The 22,932-nt window shown below is 32.9% G+C and overlaps 1 protein-coding gene across 2 annotated transcripts in view; it reads right to left on the bottom strand.

Moving 5' to 3' along the window:
• Positions 1–22,932, bottom strand: part of LOC105211632 (myeloid differentiation primary response protein MyD88) — a 41,470-nt gene that overhangs the window by 4,653 nt on the left and 13,885 nt on the right. Inside the window, exon 2 of one of the 2 annotated variants that reach the window (XM_011183160.3) lies at positions 21,147–21,922. In XM_011183160.3, coding sequence (XP_011181462.1) covers positions 21,147–21,627 — 481 coding nt within the window. In that variant the 5' untranslated portion in view covers positions 21,628–21,922. The remainder of the gene's footprint in view (positions 1–21,146; positions 21,923–22,932) is intronic. The other variant, XM_054233994.1, reaches the window with a different exon arrangement.

The following is a 22,932-nucleotide window of genomic DNA, read 5'->3' as shown; positions in this document are numbered from 1 at the left end:
AAATTTGTTGAATTTTATTTTACTTTAGAAGATGAACTTCTCTAACTCGAATCACCATAATCCACAAAAACACTTCGAGTTATAGAACTTTCATTACAATATAGAACTTTTCAAAAAGGTGTAAAGTATACATATGTAGTTTTATACAGTTTTATTTAATTATGTCGCATAGAGTTTTAACATACGTTAAACATGTATTCTGTAATTTTGTTGGTTGCAGTTTGCTATTGATTGGCTCTTAACGTCTGTATCCCATGCCTTTGTTACATGATTTATGCAATCCTTACCCCTATGGGTTTTGTAGCGTAAAAAATGGCCTATTTTCAATATTTTTCTTTTCATGTAAAAAATTATTTATTTAATTTAAACTTTTTCCCGTCTTGTAGATACATATTTAAAGAATAATTTCTCAAATTTTCAAAAAAAAAAAAAAAATCCTCCATTGCGACATCATTTCTGGTGACCCCTCGGAAAAAAGGTGCGTCCGCGTTGTCAGCATAACTCCTGACAGGATCATCCAAATTGAACGAAGGAAAGACAAAAAAAATGAAAATTGGAACATTGTTCCAAAAAATAAAAATTTCGCTCAAATTTGCTTGACGTTTTGTTTTTTTTTTTTTTTTAAATAGTTGTGATTGAAAAAAAAAAAAGAAAATCAAATCCTACGTTCAACCAGTACGAGTTAATTGTATCGTGTTCGAACACCTGTTCAAAATTTCATCAAGATCGGTTGAGTAGCACACCTTCCAAAGGCTGTATCTCGGAAACTATTATTCGGATCGACTTAAAAATTTAGGACAGTATTCTTGAGATGTTGTAGAAATGAATAAGCAAAAAAAAAAACAAAAATAAATCGATTTTTTTAATCCAAGAAACCCATGTAACCTCTTAAGTGTAATATCATATTTTTTGTTTGCCTCCGTACGATATAGAGAGATTCTTTTAAAATTCTCTTTCGATAGTATAATTTTAAATTTTGTATTATGCCCTTGTCGAAAACTTCGATTTATGGAAGGAAATTTGTATGGAATTTGGCTTTCAATGCCACTTCAAGAGTTCGAGTTATGGAAGCTCCACTGTATTTTCAACTCGACGACGGCGTTTTCTACTGAGATAAGATATAAGCAGCTGAATTACTACTAGATAGGAGTTACCATGTATTTTAGCAGAGGATCTGTAACACATTTGAAGAGATTCTCAAATAAAACATTTTTGCTAAAGTTCTATTTGGGCTCAAATGATCTTAAATATTTGACTCGATAGTGTACTTTTTAAACCAAATTCCTTTTTTTACATAATTTTTCCAGACTTTATATTTTCAAAATTTTTTCTCTCACTTGTCCGCTTTTTCATTGCAGCCACTGTATGCATTTTCCTACTATAAACTTAACAGCTACTGCACGCAGATTTATTGTTGTTGTTGCTCTTGCACAAATAAACAGTTTTTTCGCTATTAAAAAACGTATAGTGTGCTTTGCGGAATGCGAAAGTGGGGTTTTTTGCACAATTAAAAAGAAGAATTTCATTTTCGAAAAAAAAAAAAAATAAAAAGAAAAACGTTTGAGAAAAATAATAGCAACACATTTTTGCCAGGCGAACAAAACCATGAAGCACTTACACTTACACACTTATACATACAGAAACAGAACTTAACAGATAGACAACACGCTAACGGCGTTCCAGCGCTAATGACTACCACCCACCCCCCCTACACACACACTGCGACAAAAGTATGCGCAAGTGTGTTTATGCGCAGTTCATGAAAAACTGCTGTGCAAATACTTGGTAACAACAAAAGTTTAGCGAAAACTAGAAAAAAATTAAAAATAATTGCTTTGAAAATTTAACGGCACTGTGGCTCTGGATTTGCGTGTTGCCATTTGCCATTTCATTTAATTTAATTTAGTATTTCCTCGTAAATTTCTAACTATCAGCTAAGATCAATATTTAACCAAAGTAGTCATTATACATTCACACAAACTCACACATAAATAACTGTATTTACAACTGCATGTGTATTTGTAAGTGTGTAAACATTCGCATGATTTCGTCGTGTTATATCACACAACACGCGCCATTGAAATTGCACTTCATTGTGATTTTTCCCGACAATTTGCGCTAATTAATCGCCGATTGTGGAGTTCAATATGCAATAAAGCTCCGTTGCGCCGTCGCTGCTCATTATTTTGACGAGTCGTCAATAAAGCGAAATGCCAGCTAACAAATGACTATATAAAAAGGTGTTTAATAACGCCGGCAAAAGGAAGCGAGTGTGAACAATGAAAAATAATACAACAAAAAAGTAAATTAAATAAAATGAAAAAAAAAAAACAATGTCGGGCAAGAGGAAAATTCCATGACATTTCGTACACAAATTAATTAGCGCCTAATTAGTTGATATACAAATGTGCGCTGCGCTTAATAAATAGTGCACAGTTAACAAAAGGTATATTAGCCGAGTGTGGCAGCATGGCTTTTTAATTTAGTTATTATGTAACATACGCAAATAAGTTGGTTGCGAAAACAAGTAGACACAATTTTGTGTTAATTAATTAGCGCGAATTGTTGCTAATTTACGAGCAACGAATTCGTGAAACAGAACATTTTGTTTTGAAGAACTCTTTTGTTTCGTTTTTTTTTTAATTACAGCACTTCTAAGAGCCTTAATAAACTACCTTTAGCTTACAAATTTACTTAGCTGAGCATTTTTAATGTCTTTAAAAGGCAAACCAATTTTTAGCCGAGTACAAACCTTTAAAACCATGTCTTATCATTTGTGCCAATTTCAATCAAATATCTTTTTAAACTATTTAAATTTCAACCAAAGTGGCAACGTCCTAAAGGTCAAATTATTTAATTATAATATTATATTTTTCATATAGCACCCATTCCATACCCATATTGCACTTTTTTTAGTTTTAAATTTAATTATTAAGCATTTCGAAATGTAATATTGTTGGCAACCCTGTTTCAGCTTTTAATAAAACGAAAATCTCTAAAAAAGTTTCAAGTATTATGACCATACTACACTTATTTTTAACATGTATTCATAAAATATATATGTATTTTGGCAAACAGGTGGCAACTCTGTAAATTAACTTTATAAATTATAATAAATATTTATATATATATATCTTTCGCCAGACAATTTAATTTTTATAATGTTTATATCAAATTTTTAATTAACAAGTACGGAAAGGCTAAGTTCGGTTGTAACCGAACATTTTATACTCTCGCAATTCATTGAAGAAATTTTATTAAGATAACGCACAAATTTACCCATAAATTCGGCGTAAAGTTTAATAGAATAACGAAAATCGTCATATACATATAGATATGAGGGCTGAGGTAATTCCTGAACCGATTTCATTCAATTTCACCAGCAAGGTACACTATATCCAATACTATACGCTCACTTAATTTTGCTAAGATATATTACATATTAACCAATACATATATGCGTAATAAAGCCCAACGAATTTTTGAAAAACCTATAATTATGTATATGGGAGCTAGGAGATGTTGTGACCCGATTTTAATAATATTTGGAACAGAGACACACTATTGGAAGAAAACAATTTTCTCTGAATTACATTAAATTAGTTGAGAGATTTACCCATATTTTCGGTTAAAATGTAACCTTAGGCGCTGAGTTAAACATTTTCGATATCTGGGGCCTTGAAAAGTTATAGTCCATTTTCGACAATTTTTTCATAAGTGATGCCACAGATCATATACTGTATTTGTGTAAAGTTTTATTTCGCTATCATCATTGGTTCCTAATGTATATATTATAAAGTGAACAAATCAAAAGAATTCAAAATTGAGTTATAAAGAAAGTAGTCGTGGTTGTGAACCGATTTCAACCATTTTCCACACATGTCATAAGGGTGTCAATAAAATATTATATACCGAATCTGTTGAGTAGTTCCTGAGATATGGTTTTTGACCCATAAGTGGGCGATGCCACGCCCATTTTCCATTTTGTGAAAAGATCAGATCAGCAGCTTTTGTGTTTCTGACGTTTATCGTTAGTGAGTTAACGCAATTTTAGTCATTTTCAACCTAACCATTGTATGGGAGGTGGGCGTGGTTATTATCCGATTTCTTTCATTTTTGGACTGTATAAGGAAACGGCTAAAAGAAACGACTGCAGAAAGTTTGGTTTATATAGCTTTATTGGTTTGCAGATATATACAAAAAACATATTTGGGGGCGGGGTCACGCCCACTTTTCCAAAAAAATTACATTCAAATTTATTTATGGCTTAGTTATAGCTCTTTATGTGTTTTTGGTTATCGCCATTTTGTGGGCGTGGCAGTGGTCCTATTCCGCCTATCTTCGACTTAACCTTCTTATGGTGCCAAGGAACACGTGTTCCAAGTTTCAGTAAGATATCTCAATTTTTACTCAAGTTACAGCTTGCACGGACGGACAGACGGACAGACGGACGGACGGACAGACAGACATCACCCTAATCACTTTGGTATATCTAACCCTTTATCTAACTCGTTTAGTTTTAGGACTTACAAACAACCGTTATGTGGACAAAACTATAATACTCTCTTTAGCTCTTTTGTTGCGAGAGTATAAAAATGTGTAGCAACCCTTTTACAATCTGCTGAACCCTAAAATCTTCAAAAAATTCAGTTTTCAAAATTAGAAAATGAATTCCAAAAACAAAAGAGCCGAACCGATTTTAAGTTGTAGACCAATACCTTAATTTCAATCTAAGCTTCCTCTTCATAACTCAAAAACTAACTGCGTTATATTATGCAAAGCGCCAATAAATAGACTATCAGCAGAAAACTCAGTCAACATCACCTGGGTACCTGGTCATATAGGTATAGAAGGAAATGAAAAGGCGGATGAGTTGGCCCGAACAGGCGCAGCTGGAAACGCAGTTCCCTTGAACTGCATCAGACCTTTCAGTTCATTCAAGCACTGCCTAAAGCACTGGATGCTAGGGGAACGTCTGAGGTCTTGTAATATTTGCAACACGGGTCGTATCACAAAACTAATATGGGGTATTGTTGACAATGGACAGACCAAAAAAACTTCTTATTCTGAGCAAAAGAGAACTAAGCTGTATCACAGGTGTGATCACGGGGCCACCTGCCGAGACTTGGTTTAGTGGAATTGGCAGAATTCAGGGCGTGCGCGGAGTATGACGAGACGCTAGAGCAGTAGCTTTGCGAATGCCCAGTTTTTAGTCGGTTAAGAAGAGACACCTTCCACGGCTCCCAATACTATAACCTAAGAGAAATTGGGCATCAGGGATGGAAAAAACCTAGAAGTTTTGTCAAATCGATCGAGTTCTTTAGTTGACGCTTATCACAGTACCTCTGGGGAGCATAATGGGCTTAAGTGCGTCCGCTCGCGGTCAGGTTCACTTTGCCTCCCTTTTCAACCAACCAACCAAATTGAACTTTACAATTTAGTAGGGAAGCATCTACTTTAATGTTACCTTAAAAAGAAATTAATTTTTACTTTCCAGTACGAGTTGACTCACTTACTTTCAATTAAAATATGTTCATTAATTAATTGTTTTTGAAAAAAAAAACTGGTTACTGATTACTTCAGAGAGATGATCAACGGATTTCCACAATACTTAAAATTCGAAGATTTATAAGTATATTTTTTATATATTTTATATATGTATATATGAGGACTTCCTATTGTGCCAACAAAAAAAAAAAAATAAATAAAAAATTTTTATTGAAATAAAATCATAAAACAACAGTTATTGACACCGCTAACTGTGCAAAGCCATTAAACACAGTGGTATGTGCAACAATATGTGTGAAACAAATTTACTTATTTCTTAAATTATTATTATATAATTAATTTTACACATAAACATATGAAAATATATAAACAATTGGGTTTTTGTGCATAAATTTTTGAGCAATTAGCTGCACATTGCAAATTATTTTTTTAAGTAGGATTGCTAAATAAAGTATTTTTATAAAGAAAAAATAATAATAATAAAAAAAAAAACAATAAAAAATCAAATATATAAAAAACAAAAATAAAAAAGAAATAAAAATCAAAAAGAAATTTAATATTATTTAACAACAACAGACAATGAAAAAGACAGACGAATGTGCATAAAAAGGAAATAAAGAAATTAAATAATTTTTTATTGAACAAGTTTTGGTCGAAACCTTCAAAGCGGCGCTGCGAAGTGTTATTAAGTAGATTTTTAGTATCACAAAAAAAAAAAAAAAAAAAAATAATAATAAATAAATATATGTGTGTGATTGTGTGTTTGACTGCATTCGATTTCAGCTTTTTAATGCATTTTTCGCTGGCGATTGCTTTTCATATTCAAATGTGAGTATGCGTGACCTTATGCGGGAATTTCTTTGAACAAACTCCATTTTTTCGCTAATCGTTTTATAGAAATACAACAACAACACATGACAAAGAAAAAAACAAGAAAAAAAACAAAAACGAAAACAAAAGTGCAGCAGACAAAATGACAAATATTGTTGAGACTAAGTGCATAGGTATACAGGTGAGACATACATACATACATGTGTTTGTATGTACTATATGTATGTCATGCTGTTACCTGTTTACTTAAGTCCATATTATACATATATGTTTGTATGTTTTTGGAATACTGATTTCCGTAACGCTTAAAAATTTCTAGTTATTTAAATTCACGTGCGCATTTGTTGACTAACAACAACAGAAACAACGTCAGTACAATTGTAGCAACCAAACAAAAAAAAAAAAAAAACTGAAGAAACGTAAACAAAACAAAAACAAAAACAAAGAAATGGTGGTTTGAGACGAAAAACCCCCGGTAGCTTAATGACATATCTAGTCGCCGAATATTTTTAGATTTACATAAAATTAACTAGTTTTTTTCTAAGCAATTTGTTTTCTATGTTAATTGGAATACATTATAAATTCATCGATAATAAATTATTGCTGACAAAATTATTAATTATGTTCCGGTTTTTAATTTATTTTTTTTTTAGTCTCACTTCCTTCCTATTAAAATAGTGCTAGTGAACTACATTAAAAAAAACATATTTTTGCGAATTCGTTATGAAACAGAGTTGCCATATTCAACTAGAAAAAATTAAAAATTATGAAAATATGAAAGGATTTTTTTTATGAATCATTACATGACTTTAAAATAGAGTAAATAATTATTTTTTCCGGATATGAAAAGGGTATATTAAGAGATAGAGAGGGAGAGCGAGAGAGATAGTGCGAGTGAGAAAGAGAGGGAGAAATAACAAAAACGAACACAGAGATATGTATGTCTAGTGAAAAAAGAGAAATGTTGCAATTAAAGAGAGAGAGAGAATTATCGTAAGAGAGGTAAAAAGTGTAGTAAGACACAGAAAGTGACTAGGGGAGAGAGAATAATAAGAATAAAGTTTAAAATTAAAAGAGATAGACATTTAGATAGAGAGAGAGAGAGGGACAGAGTAATCGAACTAAAGAATAGAGAGGGAAAAGTGTAGTAAGGCACTACAAGTGAGTGAGGAAAAGAGAGAGAGAGAGATGCCAAGAAAATGTTTTGATATTACTTAGAAAGCGTGCGGTTTATGAGATGAAAGAAAGAGAGCAGCTCATCGTAAAAAGTGTGCTTAAGCTCATACTCAATTTAAGCACTGACTTATTGGAAGTTAAGTCAAATCCTCACTTCATAACGATCATGGTCTTAATGTTGGCAAATAAATTAATTGTTAGAAATGTAAGGTCGGAAGAATGTAGTCGAATTTCAAATCACTTTGTGGTAATTGTTTTCTTGTTCTCTGAAAATAAGGATGTACTTGTGTTGGAAAGTCCGTGTTCATGCTGGTTAACTTTTATTGCGACAACTTTAAATTTGTCAATGGATCAAAAGGTTATAACAAAATCACTGAAAATCTCCTACTCGGTCAACCCACTTTAACTTGTTCTCAATTGCCGATAACTACCAACAAAAGTAACGCTGTGTAAACACAGCCTAAATCTAAAAGCTTCTGTTGCCAATTCAACTCTATAATTCAAATAAAACTCCAAAAATATGTGTAAAATTTGCGCAAAAACGAGAAAAAATTTAACAAATCAAATTTATGTTACTAAATATAGTGTTGAAGGCTAACATTGGCGATTTCTTTATATCATTATTTTTAGCCAAACTATGGACGGCAACTGTATGTATGTATAGTATGTATTCAGGCACATGTGATAACTTCTAATACAACATTCTGTCAAATCATGATCCATTGTATTGTGAATTGCAGGCCGCAAAGCCAAGCTTGAATTTTATTTTTTTTTTATCAACAAAAAAGCTTGTACAAACAAACAAGCCAGTCTCGTGTTTGTATACAAAACAATTTAGTCGCAAATGTTAACAATTTGGTCATGTTATTGTTGTTGAATTGAAGAATGTGATTAGACCATGACCGACGTAAGAAGCTGAGTTTGGACGCATATTTAAACGGCGCGAATGAATAAACCAAACTCGATTGTGTCGTCTGATGACGCTGGGGATGTACTATTGTAGATACAGCGAAATGTGTGTTAAATGGTAAATAATATTTGATTTCTATGAAGCGCCGCTTTGCTTCTATGAAGGGTAAACTAAGACTAAGAACTCAGCCCAAATCTGTGCACGTACCCACCTCTTCGCCACCTCGGTACCCAATCGCGTATTAGCATTATTTATTATTACGACACGTAATTGATTTCACAAATTATTATCAAACAGGTATTCGTTCGTTTATGAACGTTATGAAAATCAGTGGTTGATAAGATCTAGCTTTATTGCAATTGTTTGCGTTGAAATAATAAACGTGATGGCAAAGTACGTTAAAAATAAATTTTATAGTCGATCGCAAGTTTCATATGGGTGTGTGTATGTATGTGGATGTCTATAATTATGACCATAAAATATGCAATTAAATATATAATATTGCTTTTTTGCGTCATATTAATGGCAGACACAGGTTATTGTAATGAGCATATTTATCATATTGTGTCACAGCGATGAGCAGGTTGTGACAGAATTGTAAAGCTGGTAAAGAACATGAGAATTGCATGTAAGATATGTGGTGGGGAGGCGTTCTGGTGATAGGAAAAAAACTTGTTATTATATGGTGGCTTGTGTAAGAACTATTAGGTAACTTGTTGTTTTAGTGGAGATTCCCATACCACCTACGACATATAGCGAAATCGTTCAACAATAGCACCGAGTTAACCTTCTTCTTTTGTAAACAAGTGGCACAAGAAAATTCGGTCGATAATTCACTTTAATTGTTTATAGAAGTTGTTTTATGGAAGGTGGCTAGTCTCAACTGACTTTTCAGTGGTGTAACCTGTTTTCTTAATTTCCAAGATTTTAGTAAAAGTTTCTGGTTCTAACCCACGATTGAGCTACTCAATATCTGCCTTTAAGACTTGATTCGTTAATATATAAGTCTATCCTTTGTAGTATCTTTTAAAAAGACTAAGTCTAAATCTAATCTAAATTTACCAAACTTATGTCTACTTGAAGTGCTATCTTGCTGAGCCCATCTGATGACTTTTCGAACAAAACTGTTCTAATGATGCCCTAACCTCAAAATTTGCATAAGATTATCAGTGTATGAGACTAATAGTATGTTTACATATGAAAATAATCTCGTTCAATAATCTAATCGTTTACATATAGCCAAATGAGATTATCAATTGTCAAATATGTTGTATTTGTTGTTGTATTACACATCTTTCTCTCGCTGTCGATCATTTTTGTTTACATTTTCATTTGACATTATCGATAAAACTAGCAATAACACCGAAAATCTAGTTGTTTAAAACGAGATAATTTTATAATCTCGTATTATCAAGAAAAAAAATTTGTATGGGAAATCTCGTTTCTTAATTACAGATTATCGAGTTAAGCTCGTAAATGAAGGTAATCTCGTTATATGTAAACATAGTATTAGATATGTTTCCATAATAACAAGATTAAGACAAAAAACTATGCATACGGATCACTCCACACAGTTGGAGTCAAATCTGTTGGCAAGGCGAGGTAGAACTATAGGTTTCCAACAGAAGACATATATGCGGTGCATATTTAACGTGTTGGAATCTTTGATTTTAACGAGTACAAGTGGTGAATTTGAATTTTCTACAGATTTCTTCAATATATTATTCATCTTTATGAACCACATCTCTCGAAACGGACTAGCTCTAATTGCAAGATATGTTACGACATCCGATTGAGGTTTCGATACCCAAGATTTCCACGCAACTACATAATTGTAATAGTAATGGAACCAAGAAGCCGTGCAACCAAGGACTCGGAACCATTGACGTCATAAAGAAGATAATTTTGTGACTTGTCTTCAAACATTGAGCTTAGATAACGGAAACTAGCATATATTCTTGGACAGATAACATACTCAGTTCACTTATTTGGCCTCTTCACGCCTGGTGTTGAGTGTTATTTACAGTACAGTACGAATGTAATGCAACGGAAGAGCTAAAATTCTAGCAAAAAGCGAAATCTTTACGAAATCAAGAACTAGCACCACATATTGCGTCAAATTACGAAGGAAAAATGGAAAATTCTGGATACAAACAAAAAATAAAATCGGCACAATGTAAGAGCCGTAAAAACACTTGCTGCACATTGCCGATCATTAAATATTTTGACAACTTTGAGCAACTGCTGCGCACGCTGCTGGCATACAAATGGACGTAGAACAAAAGAGCCTCAAAATAAAAAAAAATCGGTTGTTTATGCGTGCTGATGTGTGTGTTGGTATGAGTGACAACGCCGAAGGGTTGATGGACTTTTCGCACAACCTGGCCTGCTAGCCGCCAAATTACGTCAAAACTCGCCCAACCAGCCAGTGACGGCGAGCGGCAGCTGTTTTAACACGGCAAGCAGCTAGAGAAGGCAGGTGAAATGACGGGGAACAGGTGTAGGGAACTGGGCTAATTTAGTTTTTGCAAATAAACAATTAAACGAATTATTGACTCACGATGCGCGAGCGGGTGAGTTGGAGAGCGAACAAACCAAAGCTAGAACAAAAGCGTGAATAAGCAAAACATGTTTAATTAATGTATGAGCGGTATTTATGTATATATGTATGTGTGTGTGTGTGTGTGTTTGTATATGTATATGTATGGAAATTGCTTAGTATTTTGCACTTAACCGCTTGTTAGTTGTTGCTATTTCAATTGGTTATGAGCGCTTTCAAGTGCGCTAAATATATATGTATGCCTGGCTGTGTGTATATATGTATGTATATGTTTGTATGTGTGCTTGTGTATGTAAAAAATATATAGCTAGAGCTGCAAATCAAAAGTGCACGGATGTTGCGAATTTTCAGCAGAAATTTTATGTTATTTTTACGCGCGCAATTGCCGCTGTCTAGTATCCATTGTTGCCTATAATTTGTTTTGTTGTTGTTTTTGCTCTTATTGTTATTGTTATTGTTATGTGTTTTTTTTCAGTTTTAGTCTTTTGCTTAAAATTTTTATTGTTTTTGTTTTTAGTCAACTTTTATTTGTTTATATTCACGTTCCGGTATAGAAATATACATACATATGTAAGTACAGGCGGGTGTATGTAAATGTGTATTTATGTATATAAATAAGTATGATCTTCAACTCGTGCACGCTTGTTTATGCATTTTACTGAGCACATCTGTATGTAATATATAAATAGATTAGAGCATATACTAAATGTACATATATATATATGTATGTATGTATGAATGTGTGCGTTGTTGTTGTTGTAAAATATATTGCGTGTGCACTGATTTTAACACTTTTGCCTTTGTTTTTAGCTTTGGGGGGTTTTATATGTTTTATTGACTGTCTGCCTCAATTTAATAGCTTGAGTTGAGCAAATCTCGGCTGTTCCATATAATTCGCTCTATCAACATGATTTGTCGTCAGCAACGTAGCGCAGCAAAACAAGTGCATAAACACACAAAGAAGCATATACACCGATTTCTATATAGTATATGCACTTCATTTGTTGCCATCGGCTGGTCAATTTGACGCAGTATAAACAATTACAAATCAGTCAATGTCATTGGTGGACAATAACAATAACAAAAGCAGCAACAGCAAAAATAACAACAACAACACTAACAGCAGCAGCAGCAACCAAATATCGACAATAACAATAACGTAAAGCATTTTAAATACACAAAATTCATGTACTTTATAGGTGTATGAATGTTTGTAATGAAACAAAAAAAAAAAATAATGTGCGCCATTGTACATTTGCACTACAGGCATATGCAAAATACAATAAGCTACAAAATGCTGACATACAAACACACTTCCATGTATATATGTATGTATGTGTGTACCCACGTGTAAGCGCCGTATGTTAATGCGCGCAAAATTGTTTGATGGAATTATTTTATTGCGAAAAGTTCGGAGAAAGTGGCTGACGCAAGGAAATTTATATGTGTGTGCTTCGCTTATAAACTTTAGGGCATAAAAACTACATTCATCCACATTCATGTATGTGTGTGTGTCTGTACAAATTTTTAATTTATTGCACAAAGCAGTATTGAATAATATTGCGAACACATGTAAGTAGCACACAAATACATATGTGCATGTATGCACACTAACAATGATGTGCAAAATATTGGCAGTGCAGATTTTCAATAACTTTGGTCGCCAATCGCGCCAATGTTGCCACTCAAAAAAATATAAAAATTAGTCCTAGCCAAAATGTATTCATTTCCTTGAAAAATTTCGTACAACAAAATATGTCCACAATAATTTTGACCAACAGTGTTGCCACCTAATATTATTTCCAAACTAACTTTTAACATATTAAATTCAAAATTATTCTCTACTCAGTGTTGGATAACATAAGTTCTTTGCTGAAATTTATACATTTCGCTTGGTTCATCATAATTGCGCCAAATAGTACTGTCACTTAAGGGTTTATATAGGTTGAAGTCTTAAGAATGTCATCTAAAATTTTTATAGAGATTTAAGAAGTAGAAGTGAAGTTATGGCGTTTTGCATCTTGCTCCGCCGTTGCGGTGACTTGGATTGCCGAAAGAGTTTTCAACCGATTTCATTTTTTGTTTCAAACTCTTCGTACTTTATTTTCAGAGTCTTTAAAAATTTTAATTTTTTCGCTTACATTTTAATATCAATGTTATGAATTTTTCAATACATTTTATCAGATAAAAAAGGAACCTTTTTGAGAAAATCGTCCCCGTTTGCAGAAAAATTGTTTCTCACTTGAGTGAAAAAAACGCGTTTTGCGTCATAACTTTGACAATTCTTAGTATTTTTATGTTCTAGAGCTAATTTTACAGAGTAGACATTGTACTATACAAGACGTGTACCAGGTATTCAATAAAATATGACTGCATGCCTCTAAAGGAAATCAAAATTTTCCACTTTTTCCCGCACCTATATAACCCCAGTGTGGCTTTAGACCTGGAAAATCTACAATGGACCAGATATTCACCATGCGCCAAATCTTGGAAAAGAACCGAGAGAGAAGAATCGATACTCACCATCTTTTTATCGATTTTAAAGCTGCCTTCGATTGCACGAAAAGGAGCTGCCTTTATGCCGCGATGTCTGAATTTGGTATCCCTGCAAAACTAATACGGCTATGTAAGCTGACGTTGAGCAACACCAAAAGCTCCGTCAGGATCGGTTAGGACCTCTCCGAGCCGTTCGATACCAAACGAGGCTTCAGACAGGGTGACTCACTATCGTGCGACTTCTTCAATCTATTGCTGGAAAAAATAATACGAGCTGCAGAACTAAATAGAGAGGGTACAATCTTCTACAAGAGTGTACAGCTCCTGGCGTATGCCGATGATATTGATATCATCGGAAGCAACAACCGCGCCGTTTGTTCTGCGTTTTCCAGACTAGATAAAGAAGCGAAGCGTATGGTGAATGAGGACAAGACGAAATATCTCCTGTCATCAAACAAACAGTCAGCGCACTCGCGTCTTGACTCCCACGTCACTGTTGACAGTCATAACTTTGAAGTTGTAGATAATTTCGTTTATCTGGGAACCAGCATTAACAACACCAACAATGTCAGCCTTGAAATCCAACGCAGAATCACTCTTGCCAACAGGTGCTACTTTGGACTGAGTAGGCAATTGAAAAGTAATAAGTTTCTCTCTCGACGAACCAAAATCAAACTCTATAAGTCGCTCATTATTCCCGTCCTGATGTATGGCGTTGAAGCGTGGACGATGACAACATCCGATGAGACGACTCTTGGGGTTTTCGAGAGAAAGGTTTTGCGCAAGATTTATGGACCTCAGAACATTGGCAACGGCGAATACCGCAGACGATGGAACGATGAGCTGTAAGAGTAAATACGACGACATTGACATAGTTCAGCGAATAAAAAGACAGCGGCTACGCTGGCTAGGTCATGTTGTACGGATGGAAGAAAACACTCCAGCTCTGAAAGTATTCGATGCAGTACCCGCTGGAGGAAGCCGCGGAAGAGGGCGACCTCCACTCCGGTGGAAAGACCAAGTGCAAAGTGACCTGGCTTCACTTGGTGTTTCCAGTTGGCCCCAAAAAGCAAAAAAGGAGGAATGAGTGGCGCGCTCTGGTGGATTCGGCTATAATCGCTTAAAGCGGTTCCTACGCCAAATATATATATATATATATAACTCCTTAAAAATATGCTTTCATCTAGTTTAGACTAATTCGGTGATATTAAAAGCTTCAAGTTTTTGTCACATAAAATATTTCAAAAAATCAGTTTGTTGATACAATTTATCTAGAACAAATCACAGCCGTAAACCTCTCTCCGACATTTTATCAGTTTTTGTAAAAAAAATAAAGTTTTTTTTTTCAAAACTTCAAGCAAATAAAATGAAATACAAAACATATTGTGTAATAAGGTCAATATGGCAACACTGATTTTCATTGTAAAATATAAATATAATTTTTTAATAGAAAGATAGTAAACTATAGGGTATAAATAACATTTTTTTTAAATATTGCCATAATTTTGCACGCAACTGTTCTTACGTACACTCATTGTTATAAACATACATTGGTCATTTTTGTGATACTGAGCATTTGATTAAAAAGTTGGAATTATCCCTAGAATGGGAAATCCAGACGAAAATTCAAACAAATTGGATCGACCTATTCATATCGACAACTTCTTAGTCTGGGAAACAGACAAGCATTTTTTTTTTTGATTTTCGTTACGTTCGTATTATTGTTATATGCTTACAGTAAAACCCTTTAGTAATGTTGGACTAGAAAGTAAGATTCTTAGGTTGCCCTATAATATCAGAAACATAAAATAATCTGATTTTTAAATGAGTAACAGTCGGTTTCTAAACTCAGAGGCAATATTCCATATTATTTTATTTTCACGAAAAAATTTAAAAATCTTATTTACTTAGAGCTGAACTTTAGAGTTCTACTTTTGAAATCATATCATGGTTAGTTAACCTCGCCAAACTCTTAAGAACATCAAAGTTTGTGGTATTGTTTTTTAAGATTTTAATATTTAAGAGAGTGTTCTATTTGTCTGTCGCTCGCTTGCAAGAGAAAGTGGCTAATAACGATTATTTGGTGCATATATTAGGTCTACAACTTTGCTCCCCCATTTTTTTTTGTAAATTTAAGTATTTTTGAATAAAAACGGTTACAAATGTCGATGAGCCTCAGCCGCACTTTTCTTGGAATTAAAAAAGAAAAGCAAAATTTCCCGCAAATGTTGAGAATTCGGCTCAAAAAGTCACATTTTCAGTTGAGAATAAGTTTGGGATGCAAACAGATCTCTACAAATGTCCAAGATCGATATAAAACGATTTAATCGATTTAATCGACCAGTGCTTGACCCTAGAGACATCTATTGGAAAACAGCGGAAGCAAAGTTGTAGACCAATATCTTTGTTATATGATGCTTGAAAGAGTTTTTATCCAAATTACACAGGGAATTTATCTAAACTTTTCGAAATTAAGGGAGCTCTTCAAGTTTTAAACTACCACCAAAGGGTTGATACATTTGAATGTGAAGATTTTTTGTGATACCAATACAATGAACAGCTGAAAGGCACCATTGGGGATCAAAGAAAGTATAATAACCGGTCTAATAAATGATTCGAAATTCCATTAAATTTCCTACAATTCACAACCTATTCATTTTCCCGCATTTTCCTACAGGGCCATGCACTTGGCTCACATGCAAATTCGTTTGTATTATTTTTATTTATTTTTTTACTTTATCATCATGCATATTTGTTTATTGCTTAGCAATGATTTATATTATTTTTAGATTTTCGCTCATTGCATGTATTCTCGAATTACACTGTGACAATTATACTGTCCTGCTGTCACAGCAAGTACATTCACATGAACAAATGTGTGTATGTGTGGATGTGTCAGTTGACATATTAATCTGGGGACGCTGTATGGGGACGTGTTATTTGAAAGTCATTGAGCCATGCAAAATACGTTAAGCCCTACAAACAGTTGGAGTTTAAAGTCGCTAATCACTGCCGCACGGCCCAAAAAACTCGGCTGAATGCTGAGCCACGGGAACAAGCAATGCACGCGCTCACGCACATATACGCACACAAATATATGTATGTATGTATGTATGTATATAGGGATGCGTGTGTTTGTACCTTAATGAGGCGTGCAAATAAAAGCGCGTCATCAGCGTCACCGTTGTATCCAAATTGACACCAACTAAAGCCGAAGCGGCGCAGTGAAATGTGTGTGGAGAGAGTGGGGATTGGAGTGCGTGTGTGTGTATGTGTGGCGCTGCGTTGAAGAATGTTGACAACGAGACTGCGCCGAATGTAAATTTGCACGGCTGCTGCTGCTGCTGCGTCTGTCATTCTGTTTTTATTTTCTTTAATTTTTGTTTGTTTGCTGCTCATTTCGGGCTTTTCGAGTTGGATGGTTGGCTGCTGAGCTGTTTAATCTTGTGCTCGACTGCGGCGCTGCTAAATTTGGCTTAAAGTGATTGCTCTTTTCGCTTTTGTTTCGTGATAAATCGCCTATATTTATTTTTGTTTGTATGTATTATATGTGATGTGTGTATGCTTGTTTGTAAATGTAGAACGTCAAGTGATTTTCGACAAAAAAACAATGACAAATAACAAGATAAACAACCGTACGCGCGGCGGCTGCGGTGGATTAACAACAAATAGGGTGCGGAGCGCAAAAAAAAATTGATAAAATAAAATAAAAATAAAATTAAATTAAATATTATAAAATAAAATAAAATAAAATAAAATAAAATAAAATAAAGTAAAATAAAATAAATAGAAAATAAAACGAAATAAAATAAAATATAAATAAAAAAATAAAATAATGTAAAATCAAATAAAATAAAGTAAAATAAAATATTATAAAAATAAAAAAATAAAATAAAATAAAATAAAGTAAAATAAAATAAAAATAAAATAAAATTAAATTAAATAAAAGAAGATAAAATAAAATAAAACAAAATAAAATAAAATAAAATAAATAGAAAATAAAACGAAATAAAATAAAATAAAAATAAAATAATGTAAAATCAAATAAAATAAAGTAAAATAAAATATTATAAAAATAAAAATAAAATAAAATAAAATTAAATTAAATGAAATAAAATTAAATTAAATATTATAAAATAAAATAAAGTAAAATAAAATAAATAGAAAATAAAGCGAAATAAAATAAAAAAAAATAAAAAAATAAAATAAAGTAAAATGAAATAAAATAAAGTAAAATAAAATAAATAGAAAATAAAACGAAATAAAATAAAACAAAAATAAAAATAAAATAATGTAAAATGAAATAAAATAAAGTAAAATAAAATAAAATAAAAATAAAATAAAATGAAAAAAAAAAATAAAATGAAATTAAATCTTATAAAATAAATAGAAAATAAAACGAAATAAAATAAAATATAAATAAAAAAATAAAATAATGTAAAATCAAATAAAATAAAGTAAAATAAAATATTATAAAAATAAAAAAATAAAATAAAATAAAATAACATAAATAAAAAATAAAATAAAATAAAAATAAAATAAAATGAAATAAAAATAAAATAAAATAAAATAAAATAAAATAAAACAAAATAAAATTAAATTAAATAAAAGAAGATAAAATAAAATAAAACAAAATAAAATAAAATTAAAAAAAAAAATAAAATAAAGTAAAATAAAATATTATAAAGTAAAATAAAAATAAAATAAAATAAAGTAAAATAAAATAAAATAAAATTAAATATTATAAAATAAAATAAAATAACATAAAAAAATAAAATAAAATAAAGTAAAATACAATACAATAAAATAAAAGAAAAGTAATAATTAAAAAAAATTAAATAAGAATTAAAAAATTAATAAATAAAAAAATAGTTTTAGAATTTTTGTTGTTTTTTTCACTTAGTTATGTGAAATGGTATGTACCGGTGTATGTGTGTAGATTAGCGCATTAGTAGCGTGCACTAAAAATTAGTACAAATTAGCATGCATGAGTTTTACTGCCATTATGTACATATATGTACATGTATGTGTGTATGTCTGTATGTTTCTGTTTGAAATTCTTAGTAATAATGCAGCGTCCGTGTATAAATAAGTATTGCAGCATGTTTACTTTGTTGATGAAACAAACAATTTTTACGCTAGCATTTTATTATCAACACAGCTGTTTTTTGTTGCACATAATTATGATTTTATTGCAAAATCAAAAACAATGTTCTTATTTACATAAACAATATTAGTCAGCCAAAAGACTGAACAAACATTATTATATTTTTTCGTTACTTTTTATTTTTTTTTTATTTTTTTTTTAATGTTATTTTTGCTTAGGATTCTTTAGATAAAACGTAAATGCTTTATTAAGATTAATCACATACACACTAATAATATATGTACTGTAAATAATGCGCTAATCGTTAGTGCATTTCCATGCGGGTCCCGACGAGGAGCTACCGAAAACAACAAAATATTTATTGCCGCTCATAAATACCGACATATTTGTTATTAAAACCCATTGAAAGTCAAATTAGATTTTTTTGTGTTGAAATAAAATTTTTTAACCCGCCATTGACAAAGGGTCGCGGAGACCCGAGTTTCTTTAAGCTGGATTTTGCAGAAGTTTTAATGTTAAATTAACTTTAATATCTAAAAAATATCAAATACAAAAACAGCTAATAAAGGGCGTGTTTTTAGAGTCATAACATTTTTATTTCATATGTATTTGTCAAGAGCGCCCAACAAGGAGCTCCCGAAAATAATAAAAAGTTTATTGTCGATCATAATTTGTTATTAAAATCCATTAAAAGTTAAATTTAACATTTTTTGAGCTGAAACAAAATTTGTTAACCCGTCATTGACAACGTGTCAACGGTTTTTTATGCAGAGTTTCGAAGAAGTTTCAATGATACTTTAACCTTTATACCTAAAACAATATTTAAAGAGATCATTTCCACTAACAGAGGGTGTTCTTTTTGATTTTTAGAACTAAGAACATTGACAATTCCAAGTCATACCGAAAATAAATGTATTCTATCTTGACAACTGATGCAAGCTGTCAAGCTCTAAAGGGAATTATATACGTCTAAAAACTCTTTACTTTTTCTATAGATCACCTAAAATATTACAAATCCAATACTTTATAGTTATTATAAGTCATTTCACTTTCAATTAAAAATCATTCTTTTTCAAAATATCAACAGTCATTTAAGGGTTAAAGACATTCATATTTCAACGCTTTACAATAAAAATTTCAATAAATTCTACTGTTTTTGTTACTTTGGCAAAAAATATTATGATAATCAACCACTTTTGGGCGTAAAAAGCATTTACCCGCAGCATTTACGATCGTCGCAAATAAAAGTGAGCCGTTTACCGATTTTGCAAATATTAAATGGTTAATTAATTCAATGATCCCCCAAAATCTTGTGTCGCAGTGAAATATAAAAGTATAATGCAGCTCACTCACATTGCGTCACCGCGCATTGAGACGGTGACTAATTTGAATTAGTGTATGAGAGAGTGGGGTCCCTCGGATATGAAAAGTGAAATCCATAATTAGACACAAGCGTACTTATTATTTATTGTGAGAGAGCTTACAATGTATATAAAGTGAGTTTTATTATTTGTATTTGATTTGTAATACAAAAAGTACTGTTTCGATATTGGTGAAGTCATGAACTCGTATACCAGGAATAGAAAGAAGCTGACAAAGGTTTCACTGAAACTGGGTGATTTTGCATAGTTTGCTGGTGAGAATTGACTTTAATTTAGTTAGAAACAACTTTAAGTTTAGGAATAGTTACTTTTGTGCTTGTAGAAATATTTCTGACGAGGGAAATTTTAAATTTTTTCAGGAAGTTTGGGTAAATTTTTTCAGCGAAACAACTCAGGGTGTTAACACCAAATGTTAAGATATTTTTTTTTGGAAATTTCAATGTTTTATTTCCATTTTAATAAAATATAATTTGAAGTTAAGTATTATGATATAATATTTAGACAGGAATGCGCCTAAATGTAGGCAATATTTTTATATAAAGCTGGCAACTCTGCAGTAACATTTCAAACGGTTTTACGCCAACATAAATATCAAATGAGTTAAGAAAATTTAATTTTTTACTAGAAATCTAATCTCCTAACGGAAACTACTGATACTTCCGTGCAGTTACTAATATTCATTAGGCACAGTAGTTACAACATTATAGCAAAGTTTTGTACGGTAGGGAAACGCAATCGTTGGTGGCAAGGTGGCAATTGCACAGCGCATTATGTCATCACCACCGAGTGACTGTCATATGAGCCTTTCGCATAATTCACCACGCCAACACATGGTCATTAACCACATGAGGCGCGTAATAAAGGTTATTGTGGCGCGTCGCTTTCACCGCACTGTTTTTTTTTTTGCAGTTGTTGTTTCGAAAAGAATGCGAGAATAATTTACTTGACGTTTTTCATTACAACAACCTTGCAAAGTGTTTATGCACACACATAATATGCCTGACAACGAGCAAACAGCGAGACAAGAAGGAAGTATAATTAGCGGATTTTAAATATAGAACACGTGCCCAGGGGATGCCTGCACCGTGTAAACAGAAGCGTCTGGCCCTACGCAACATTTATAATAATAGCTATGTGTATGGAGGCGTATGTGCTCGACATATTCTCGTGACTCACCCATATTCTCGTAAATATCATCGCTGACATCCCAGCGATCGATGATGCCAAGGCACTGTTGCAAGCGCGCAAATGTCGCCGTCTGCGGACGGTGGGAACACCACTCACGCAGCACGGTGCGCATGGGGTCGTCATTGTTGCTGCTGCAGAAGCTGCGCACCTCAGCCAGCTCCGCGACACCGCGCCAATCGCGCTCGTACCCATCTTCGGAACGCAAGATCTTGCGACAGTTCAAGAGCTGTGACAACTGAAGCCGCGTATTGGTGCTCAGCTCCTGGAGCGGTGTCTCCACAAACATGGCGATATCGGCGCTGCTCACTTCCGTAGCCGGCGAGTCCATTGACGCCGATAGGCTGCCATTGTAGGTAGAGGAGGTGGTTGACGAGACGGAACCGGGTGTGCTGACGCCGACTGACGAGATGGACGACATGCGGTTGGTAATATTTGGTATGGCGATGGCCAGACGTTGTTGTTGCACCATATTTGAGCTGTTTTTTTGTTGTTGTAAATATTTTAATGCTTTTGGTTTTCTTTAAAATTGTTTGTTATTAATTTGTTATTATTTTTGGTTTTTTGTTTTTGTCAAAAGTTGCTGTTGTTGTCGTTGTCGTTGACTGGGTGTACGGTTATCGTTTTTGGCGGTTGTTGCTTGGCTTGTTGTTATTGGCTTGCAGCGTTCAACGAACGCTTACGACAAACGAAAACACACACATACATCTACTGCAGCGGCGACGTTGACGGCGGCAGCGCTGGAACAGCGATGACGACACGAATGACTGCATGTAAAAGAAAGAAAGAAAGAAAGACGTTGAGAATATATGACAATCAATCAAATTATTATTATTTAGGCTGCATATAATCTTAATTACTAAAACTAAAACAACAACAACAATCATAACGAGTGCAATAAAATTATAAAACTGATAAGCGCTAATCCAACGTTCAGGCATAAAAGTGAGTTAACAACAACATGATTTATTCGCTGATCAGCTGACAGCGTTAAAGATTACCACCGACATACCGGAGACATACTTACATACAAGCACGTATAGAGATAAGTATGGCAGTTAGTTATTTTGAATCGTATGCTTAAACAATATATTATAGCTAGAAACTAAACTATAGTTTTTCTTTATAATTAGGCCGACTGCAGATTTCTCCTTGCTGATAGAAAAAAGTTCTAATCTACACTAATGTAAGTACTTCACTGAAAATAAGGTCAACTATTTTTGAAGGACGAATTTAGCCGAGTACTTGTGTAGTACTTATTGATATAATGCTTCGAATAGGGGTTCTAGTAAATTTTATGACGCCTATGATGGGTTGAGTTTATTTAATAGAGGGTTTTCTCATAGCATAAACATGATGAAAGGGTTTCCATAGTCTTTTTTGGGCCGTAAAAGATTTTAATCTTGAAATTTTTCCGAAACTGGAGTCGTATCGGGGTTTGGGGTGGGATCCATACATTATAGGATTCTTATAAATTCAGGCTCATAAGGCTCAAACTATCACAATAATAAAAGTAAGGGTTAGAACTAAAGTCTTTCCCGAGACTATGTACCTTCATTAGTGTACCATTATGCCACAGCTGTACGTTATGGTCTTCTGATTTATTCGGTAAACCGCAGATTCAAATAGCGGTATGACAGACAGACTGACGGATAGGGCCAGATGACTCAAAACTGACCTTCTTTATTATTTTATAGCGTGAAAAAAGAAAACATTTTCCTTCACGAAAATTATAAAACAATTAACTGACATCATAAACGACTGTATCAGAATAATC

This window comes from Zeugodacus cucurbitae, chromosome 6 (assembly GCF_028554725.1).
Source record: "Zeugodacus cucurbitae isolate PBARC_wt_2022May chromosome 6, idZeuCucr1.2, whole genome shotgun sequence".
Lineage (NCBI taxonomy): Eukaryota > Metazoa > Arthropoda > Insecta > Diptera > Tephritidae > Zeugodacus > Zeugodacus cucurbitae.
Note: the sequence above shows the minus strand (reverse complement) of the source record. Positions and strands in the feature narration are given on the sequence as shown.